Source organism: Schistocerca gregaria, chromosome 7 (genome assembly GCF_023897955.1).
Source record: "Schistocerca gregaria isolate iqSchGreg1 chromosome 7, iqSchGreg1.2, whole genome shotgun sequence".
Lineage (NCBI taxonomy): Eukaryota > Metazoa > Arthropoda > Insecta > Orthoptera > Acrididae > Schistocerca > Schistocerca gregaria.
Window position 1 is genome coordinate 377,817,055 of NC_064926.1, and position 10,735 is coordinate 377,827,789.

The window sequence follows — 10,735 nt, forward strand, 5'->3', positions numbered from 1 at the left end:
ATCGGGACTTGAACTATCGAGACTCTATTGTACCATGTAGATGAAAGACAAAACAAACACTAATCTCCTTTTGCAGAATGAATCAAAAGTATAGACAGTATATAAGATTTTTTCAATGAGGTAACTTTCCTATTTATCAGTAGAGACAGTTATCTACTTATAACCCCGAAAGTGTATGTTGATAGAAACAATAACAAACACAGACACACACACAAATTTCAAGCTTTCGCAACCCACGGCTGCTTCATCAGGAAAGAGGGAAGGAGAGTAAAAGACGAAAGGCTGTGGGTTTTAAGGGAGAGGATAAGGAGTCATTCCAATCCCGGGAGTGGAAAGACTTACCTTGGGGAGAAAAAGGGACAGGTATACACTCTCACACACACACACACACACACACACACACACATATCCATCCGCACATACACAGACACAAGCAGACATATGTAAAGGCAAAGAGTTTGGGTAGAGATGTCAGTCGAGACGGAAGTACAGAGGCAAAGATGTTATTGAATGACAGGTGAGGTATGAGCGGTGGCAACTTGAAATTAGCGGAGGTTGAGGCCTGGTGGGTAATGGAAAGAGAAGAGATATTGAAGGGCTAGTTCCCATCTCCGGACTTCTGACAGGTTGGTGTCAGTGGGAAGTATCCAGATAACCTGGACAGTGTAACACTGTGCCAAGATGTGCTGGCCATGTACCAAAGATCGTGTACACCTTCCGGGTTACAGGACTGGAGTAGGTGGTGGTAGCAGGGTGCATGGGACAGGTTTTACACTGGGGGCAGTTACAAGGGTAGGAGCCAAAGGTAGGGAAGGTGGTTTGGGGATTTCACAGGGATGAACCAAGAGGTTACAAAGGTTAGGTGGATGGCAGAAAGACACTCCTGGTGGAGTGGGGAGGATTTCGTGAAGGATGGATCTCATTTCAGGGCAGGATTTGAGGAAGTCGTATCCCTGCCGGTGAGTCACATTCAGAGTCTGATCCAGTCCTGGAAAGTATCATGTCACAAGTGGGGCACTTTTGGGATTCTTCTGTGGGAGGTTCTGGGTTTGGGGGGATGAGGAAGTGGCTCTGGTTATTTGCTTCTGTACCAGGTCGGGAGGGTAGTTGCGGGATGCAAAAGCTGTTTTCAGGTTGTTGGTGTAATGGTTCATGGATTCAGGACTGGAGCAGATTCATTTGCTACGAAGACCTAGGCTGTAGGAAAGGGACCGTTTGATACGGAATGGGTGGCAGCTGTCAAAATGGAGGTACTGTTGCTTGTTGGTGGGTTTGATGTGGACAGATGTGTGCAGCTGGCCACTGAACAGATGGAGGTCAACGTCAATGAAAGTGGCATGGGATTTGGAGTAGGACCAGGTGAATCTGATGGAACCAAAGGAGTTGAGGTTGGAGAGGAAATTCTGGAGTTCTTCTTCACTGTGAGTCCAGATCATGAAGATGTCATCAATAAATCTGTACCAAACTTTGGGTTGGCAGGCCTGGGTAACCAAGAAGGCTTCCTCTAAGCGACCCATAAATAGGTTGGCGTATGAGGGGGCCATCCTGCTACCCATGGCTGTTCCCTTTAATTGTTGGTATGTCTGGCCTTCGAAAGTGAAGAAGTTGTGAGTTAGGATGAAGCTGGCTAAGGTAATGAGGAAAGAGGTTTTAGGTAGGGTGGCAGGTGATTGGTGTGAAAGGAAGTGCTCCATCACAGCAAGGCCGTGGGCGTGTGGGATATTTGTGTATAAGGAAGTAGTATCAATGGTTACAAGTATGATTTCCAGGGGTAACAGATTGGGTAAAGATTCCAGGCATTCGAGAAAGTGGTTGGTGTCTTTGATGAAGGATGGGAGACTGCATGTAATGGATTGAAGGTGTTGGTCTACATAGGCAGAGATACATTCTGTGGGGGGCTTGGTAACCAGCTACAATGGGGCGGCCGGGATGATTGGGTTTGTGAATTTTAGGAAGAAGGTAGAAGGTCGGGGTGTGGGGTGTCGGTGGGGTCAGGAGGTTGATGGAGTCAGGTGAAAGATTTTGTAGGGGGCCTAAGGTTCTGACAATTCCTTGAAGCTCTGCCTGGACATCAGGAATGGGATTACCTTGGCAAACTTTGTATGTAGTGTTGTCTGAAAGCTGACACAGTCCCTCAGCCACATACTCCCGACGATCAAGTACCACGATCGTGGAACCCTTGTCCACCGGAAGAATGACGATGGATCAGTCAGCCTTCAGATCACGGATAGCCTGGGCTTGCGCAGTGGTGATGTTGGGAGTAGGATTAAGGTTTTTTTTAAGAAGGATTGAGAGGCAAGGCTGGAAGTCAGAAATTCCTGGAAGGTTTGGAGAGGGTGATTTTGAGGAAGAGGAGGTGGGTCCCACTGTGACGGAGGACGGAACTGTTCCAGGCAGAGTTCAATTTGGATAGTGTCTTGGGGAGTTGGATCATTAGGAGTAGGATCAGTATCATTTTTCTTCGTGGCAAACTGATATTTCCAGCAGAGAGTACGAGGGTAGGGCAGTAAATCTTTGACGAGGGCTGTTTGAGTTGAATCTGAGAGTGGGGCTGAAGGTGAGGCCTTTGGATAGGACAGAGGTTTCGGATTTGGAGAGAGGTTTGGAGGAAAGGTTAACTACTGAATTAGGGTGTTGTGGTTCCAGATTGTGTTGACTGGAATGTTGTGTGTATGTTTGTGTATCTATCAACCTGCCAGCACTTTCGTTTGGTAAGTAACATCATCTTTGTATATACATGAGGGAAACATTCCACGTGGGAAAAGTATATCTAAAAACAAAGATGATATGACTTACCAAACAAAAGCACTGGCAGGTCGATAGACACACAAACATACACACAAAATTCGAGCTTTCGCAATCGGCAGTTGCTTCATCAGGAAAGAGGGAAGGAGAGGGAAAGATGAAAGGATGTGGGTTTTAAGGGAGAGGGTAAGGAGTCATTCCAATTCCGGGAGTGGAAAGACTTACCTTAGGGGGAAAAAAGGATAGGTATACACTCGCACACACACACATGTCCATCTGCACATACACAGACACAAGCAGACATTTGTAAAGACAAAGAGTTCCCTCTTTCCTGACAAAGCTACCGCCGGTTGCGAAAGCTCGAATTTTGTGTGTATGTTTGTGTGTCTATCGACCTGCCAGCACTTTTGTTTGGTAAGTCACATCATCTTCGGTAGATAGGCACAATGAATAAAACACACACACAGAATTTCGAGCTTTCGCAACCGGCGGCTGCTTCGTCAGGAAAGAGGGAAGGAAAAGGAAAGGTGAAAGGATGTGGGTTTTAAGGGAGAGGGTAAGGAGTCATTCCAATCCCTGGAGCGGAAAGTCTTACCTTAGGGGGAAAAAAGGATAGGTATATAATCGCGCGCACGCGCACGCACACACGCGCGCACACACACACACACACACACACACACACACACACACACACACACACACACACACACACACACACAAGCAGACATCATATAAATAAAATAGAAAGAAACTTCCACATGGGAAAAATATATTAAAAACAAAGATTCCAAGACTTACCAAGTGGGAAAGCGCCAGTAGATAGGCACAATAAATAAAACGCACAAACACACACAAAATTTCTAGCTTTCGCAACCGACGGTTGCTTCTTCAGGAAAGAGGAAAGGAGAGGGAAAGACGAAAGGATATGTGTTTTAAGGGAGAGGGTAAGGAGTCATTCCAATCCCGGGAGTGGAAAGACTCCCCTTAGGGGGAAAAAAGGATAGGTGTACACACACACACACACACATATCCATCCGCACACACACATGGATATGGGATTGGAATGACTCCTTACCCTCTCCCTTAAAACCCACATCCTTTCGTCTTTCCCTCTCCTTTCCTCTTTCCTGAAGAAGCAACCGTCGGTTGCGAAAGCTAGAAATTCTGTGTGTGTGTTTGTGTGTTTTATTTATTGTGCCTATTTACCAGCGCTTTCCCGCTTGGTAAGTCTTGGAATCTTTGGTGTTTTATTCCAGAATGTATTTAGATGAACTTTTTTTATCAGGTACCTGTTTTCTGCACATTAATTTCAAAAATGTAACCAGCTTTTGGTTACTGGCATTGCACATAATCTGGCGAAGCCAAATTTGAAATATTAATGGATGTATTAATGTGTCTGCAAAGCGAAAAGTGCACAAAGACAACACTGTATCAGTGTGCTCAATGCTCTGGTACCATGCCAGTTGTGGGCACTTGAATAGTCGATGTAAAATATGTGTCGTGTAACACACCATACTAATCAGCTGTGAGACCAAGCATCTTAGAGCAAAGAAACATGTACATTTGTCTGCTACCTAAAATTAAAAAAAAGGTAAAATGCCAACGAATTTAACGTGGCAGTTTTAGGGAGCAGGTGTTTTGAATTATGGCTACTGAAATACCAGGAAGTGCAGCCCTCAACTAGCATGTTTATGTTCAAATGGTTCAAATGGCTCTGAGCACTATGGGACTTAACATCTGTGGTCATCAGTCCCCTAGAACTTAGAACTACTTAAACCTAACTAACCTAAGGACATCACACACATCCATGCCCGAGGCAGGATTTGAACCTGCGACCGTAGCAGTCGCGCGGTTCCGAACTGAGCGCCTAGAACCGCTAGACCACCGCAGCCGGCTTTGTTTATCTCACTGCCAACCTCAGCAAGTAATTGTGCAATGAACTGTTTGTGTTGTTCATTGCTTATTGTTCTCTTATTTTTAAGTGTGTCAATAATGGAGTTTAATTTCACCCCCACAACACCAGTCAGTGAAACACAGAGTACTGGTGTAGGCTGCTGCCCTGTGAAGGAGGCAGGGCTCATTACCCCACACTGCTTTTTACCCCTGTGACACTATAATTCTAGTTTATTTCACTCAAGGCTGATGGCCAGTATGTGGTATCCACAGTCTGCACTATAGCAATTGGAGAAAAAAGAAAACCTGTCAACATATTTCGACTGCATAATTTTCCCTTAACATGCAAATAGAGATATTTGTAATTCTGTTTCTACACTACATGCCTTGTTGTTTTGATCTGTAGCATTTTCAACTGTTGGTCGCACAGCTATGAGTGCCCATGAAAGGCTGGTGTTAATATTCTGAAGATTTTCGATTATCAAATTGAGTGGGAAAAGAAAAAGAATATAGAGGAACACTGTAATTCTGAGAAGCATTCATTTCACCAGTGGGGAAATGCTACTGTTTCTCAAGAGAAACAATCATTTGTTGAAAGCTTAAATAGAGTCAAAAGAAGAGAAAAAGCAAAGACCATTCCAGAAAAAAACTGTTAAAATTTTTGAAAAGGCAAACATCTGAGTCAGAGACATTCAGTCACCAGAAAGTTATATCAAAGCACTAAGGATTCGTCTTCTTGCACATATCATAGCAACATTTTGAATTTTTATGTCTAATGATTTACACACACAAAGTAGGTCTGATTTTCACCAAAAAATAGGTGCTACATTTTCAGACAGGTCCCTAGTTATTACACCTGATCAAGTACTAAATATAAGGTGGCTGTGAGAAACTGAGTTAGTGTGTGCAGTTTTTCTCACAATTTAACACTGGTTCTCAATGTTACTTAATCTGTCTGCTTATCTTAATTTGTAACATGCACTTATCCAGTCGTGCCTGTCTACCGGCGCTTTCCCGCTTGGTAAGTCTTGGAATCTTTGTTTTGAATATATTTTTCCCATGTGGAAGTTTCTTTCTATATATATACAACTGCTGGAAAGATTTATGCTTTTTCTACAGGTGCAGAAGTAGCAAGAGCTAACTGTTTGATGAGAAAAGAATCACTGTTTTAATAATTAATAATTATCTGTTTCTTAAATACAACCATTTTTACAATGATAAGTAATAGAGCCACATATTACTTTGACTTCATTTCCTTAAACTGAATGTCTGAATGTTAGACAAATAGTTAGAAACTGAGAGTACTGTTGACATCATCCAAATGAATGATAAATACATAAGGATTGTTGTATTTTCTGTTGCAGCAAACAATACAGCAGTGGAAGTATGTATTTTATACATCAATGGCAGTATGTGCAATTCCTTATGTCACTTTCCTCGCATTTGGAACTGCTGATGAGCAGGAATCAAAGTGGCTAGAACGCAAGGAGCAAAAGAGGAAACCAGCTCACATAACAGATGTACCTGTGACAAATTCTGTGTAAAAAGAAAAAGTTCTAACTTCAGTCTTATACAGTCAGGCTGAAGTATCATTGTTATCAGTACACTGAAAAGATCTCTGATATCAGAGAAATATTCATCCTTGCCAGTTTTTTATGACTTGAATAGTGAACTATTTCTCAGAGCTAACATTGCCTTTGTTCACATGAAGGCTGATAAAATGATTAGGATGGATCTAAAAATCATAAACACCATGTGTTTAGAAGATTTAAGTTTCAGAGACCATTGCCGGTTGATGCCTGTTTCTAAACTGTGTTGTTTGTACATGCTACAAGGAACAGAAATGACATTGAGTCTTTTGTGTTTCAGCACAACCACAAGTGCATTGTATAGGTCTCAATAATATTAACCAAAGAGTAAAAAGATCTGTATGCCTGTTATTATTAGTTTTGGCTACATTGCTAAAAATGTTTTCTTTATTACTATTCAACAAGAACAGATGGGAAATAGTGAATATTCACATTGTGCCAGTTAATACAAACATGCAACAATGTGATACTGACAGAAATTTTGTACTTGCAATGATAGTAATTAGGTACCTGCAATGATATTTTGCATACTGTGGTAATAAGCAACTTCCTTGAATATAATTTAAATTATCACTGGTTAACAATAATAAAGTTCCTTCTTTAGAACTCCGGCATGACAGTACAGTTCTCTAAGCATGCAAAATAAAACTTCAAACAATCTGTTAACAGACTCACATTGTTATATTTACTTACATCATAACAGAATTATTGCTCTCATGTAACATAAAATTGTAAAAATCTACCCACTGACATCTGAGTTTCTCAGAACACTTCAGTACTGATATATAGAGAGGGTTCGTCTAGTCCTTCAGTTTCCTTTTAGGACACTTCTTCCAGATTATTTACTCTCCTACATCTTATTATATTTTAACTTAATTCCATATTCTCAATTTTCTCATTCATGAAACTTTACCTTCCCCTCAGAATTTCCAATATTTTTATTATTACCAATAATATCTCTGAGTATTCATAACAGTTGAGGTAGTGTGTTAGCTACAAGGGGTAAAAACTTAAGGAAAATCGTTTGTAAACATAAAGAAATGTAAATGTGATACAACTACATAGAATGGGCTAGAATGACTGTCCAGTTCTTACCTTCGGCAGCTGAAATTGTATGTACCGCTAATGGCACATATAAGAGTAGAAGAACTATCAAACCTTTTTGAGCTCCTAGTTCCTTCCCCAGAAAAGAAAGAGGGTAAGTCAGAAAATGTTATAAAGGATGATCAGTCACTAGGGCACCAGAACCAGTTACATATTCTGTCTCTTTGTAATTCTATAGTTTTCTCACTTAAAAATGAGATTTCAAGTACAAAAAGGTGTATGAATAATACTGTAATTATCAGTGTATGAAAACTTGATCTGAAAGTTGCAAATATAAACAATGAATATTCTAAATGAAGCATTTATTGTACAAGCTTCAGTCCCAGAGAAATGGGTGGTAACATGGCACACAAAATAGAAATAATGCTATAGACAAGAGACTAAATTTTTAATTAATACAAAATGGCAACAAGAAGTTATGAATTGACAAAAGATGACAAATAAATAACTGCCAATATCTATATTGTCTCTGCCTCTCCAATTGTTTTGGAGTGTGTTAGTCTACTGAAACTTTGTTTTTCTTTGTTCCTCTGTTTGTCTTTGTTGTCACTACATGCACACAAACTATTTTGCCTCTGGTTAGACCAGAATTTTGTCTGCCTGTTAAAATGAATTGTGTTGTTACTCCTGCTAATTTCTGAAGTAAAGAACTATATCTGAGATTAATGTGTCAAATGTATGTTATTTATTTAAAATTTTGTAGCTCAGAGGATGTAATAAAATTCTTTTATGTAACATAAAAATTCTGATTCTACTTGATTTTATTGAAAGCAAAATATCATGAGCTTTTCACTGTGTCCCATTTTTTAAATAGTTTCTACAAACATATACATGACAAAACTAATAACAGAACATGTGAAGCTAAGCTGTATATTTTTGGATAGCCCATAAACATTGCTGAGATTCGCACAATGTCCTGCTCTGATAGCTGGGAGGGAGAGGCAGCAAGGGAATGTAATATGAATGTTATACCCATGAGCTTTCCCTGGTGCAGTCAGGGGAAGCAGTGTGTGATGTGTGATCAAATGAAGGAATGGGTTAGAAGAGTATAGAAAAAATGTAACAGAGGAAGGGAGAAGAACAGTTGAGAGAAAAGTGGGTGTAGACATTAATAACATGGAGTGGGAAGTATGGTTATAGGGTGGTGGTGGGTGTGGGGTAGGAGCTAGCAGAAATTGGCGCCTGGAGACTGCTGGATAAAAGGAATGTTGTAATTACAATTTCCTTCAATGTAATTTAAAAAAAAGTTGGGATGGGGTGGAGGCAAGAGACCTAGAAGGCATGGGTTGTGAAGCAGCAACTGAAGTAGCATATGCCATGGTGTCATGCTCAGCAGTATGTTCTGCAACTGGGTGGTCAGCTTTGCTCATGGCCACAGTTCAGTGGTGACATTCATTGAGTGGGTAGCTGGTTGGTGGTGATAACTTTTTACTTGGGTAAAAAGTTATGCAGAAATTACAGCAGAATTGGTGTATGCTTTTATATGTGGCTCTGATATACCGTCAGAATACAGAGCAAGGGATTAACCATCATTAAAATATACCATTCATAGGTAGCCACACTATATATGAAAGATGTTTTTGTGTGAAGAAATGTTGACCGTCAAAGTGGAGGTATTTTTGATAGAGTGAGGGTTTAATATGGACGGACATTGTTATAGAATCAGGAAGGTGACATGCTAGGCTGTGAAAGACTAGGGTAAAGAGATAGGAGAGAAGGTGCTGAAGCTGTAGAAGAGTGGTAGTCATAGCAGATAAAATGTAATGTTCTGTTGATAGATAGGTCATTGAAGATTGAGCGTAAGCTTGGACTGGGGAATTAAATTGGCTGTAACTTTTCAAAAGAACTATTCCAGCAAATGCTGCATAATGTATCAGTCTTGAATTGCATATTGGAATATGTGACACTTATTTTAATACATTATTCGATACACAACTTTTAATGTATCACTTGATGCATAGCATAATCCTTCAGCACCCATTTCCCTTCCCTGTGTCTCCTACCCTTGTGAGCATTCCTGCTGAACACTTGCCCTATGCACACTCCTATCAACACCTACACCAGCCCTGTAACTGGCAAAATACATACTATCAAAGGGAGAGTCACCTGTGGAACAACATGTCATATATCATGTGCTATGTAAACACTGTTCAGCCTTTTACATTAGCATGACTACCACCAAGTTATCAGTCAGGATGAATGTGCATAGGCCAAGGGTATATACTAATGATGCACAATGCATGCTCTACAACATTGCAGTCATGACCTCACTGCCTGTTTCACTACATGTGTCACCTGGATTCTTCCCCCAGTTTTTCAGAACTCTGCAGGTGGGAACTGGTGCTGCAACTTGTCCTTTGTTCTCACCACTACATCTTAATTTATGTTAATTTCTTCAGTCTCACCATTTCTTCATAGCAATTATTCCTTTCTTCACTCCGTTTTTAGTTTTCAACTTGTGCATTAATCTCTGTCTTGCTATAATCCTATTTCCACCTTTAAGCTCTCAGGTTTCCAAATCTTGTCCAGTGTAGTCACCAGCAATAAGACTTTCTTTTCATCACACCTGGTAAGTCTCCCCTGACCCTGGGTTCTGGATGACTTTTCTCAACACTCCCCATTTCCTAAACCTCATCAGCCATTTTCCTTCACCCTTTTCCTTCTCCTTCATCTTTTCTGCCAGGAGGAGCCACTGGCCCTGAAAGCTTGTTGATTTAAATACCTCTGTATGTTTGTGTTCTCCTGCCACCACTCGGTGCGAAGATTTTTTTTATCTATCAAATTACTTGATACATATTATGGAGTACTTCATTTTTATTATGCTGTATTTAATGTTGTATGGAAGAATTGTAGATTATATACCAATTGACAGTGAACACATTATGTTACAACATAATCACAAGTTTCTGCAATTCTTAATAACATATTTTTGAGTTGATAATTAGCTAAAACAAAATCTGTATTGTCAAATGTAAAGGAATACTAACTCAAGTTTGCAGTTAGGTTATTTTAATATAAAACTTTTGTGTTTAGATTTACATAATATTGGCATACAATATTAAGACTGTTTAATAATGTATAGCATTAAATACAAAGTAACTTGTGGTTGGTGGGGTGTGGGGTGTGTGTGTGTGTGTGTGGGGGGGGGGGGGGGGGGGATGAAGCAAAATTTAATTTTTCTATTAGAACATGTGTAAATGGTAAATGTTAGTAATTGAAATAATTATGTTACTTAGTAGAAAATTGGTTTTTTAGAACTAATGGTTTACAATTCACATTTCAATGAAATTTTTTTATGAAAAACAAATTATTTAAAAAAAATGAACTGTATCAAACTTTTTCCTCATTAATATAAAACATCATATTATTTAAATATTTGTGAATATGTAATTTTTTCATTATGA

The 10,735-nt window shown here is 39.8% G+C and overlaps 1 protein-coding gene across 1 annotated transcript in view; it reads left to right on the forward strand.

Annotated features, from left to right (window-relative positions):
* Positions 1-8,074, forward strand: part of LOC126282083 (putative inorganic phosphate cotransporter) — a 68,223-nt gene extending 60,149 nt beyond the window's left edge. Inside the window, exon 9 of the mRNA XM_049981539.1 lies at positions 6,003-8,074. Within this exon, the coding sequence (XP_049837496.1) occupies positions 6,003-6,182 (180 nt within the window). The 3' untranslated portion in view covers positions 6,183-8,074. The remainder of the gene's footprint in view (positions 1-6,002) is intronic.
* Positions 8,075-10,735: the final 2,661 nt, after the last annotated feature.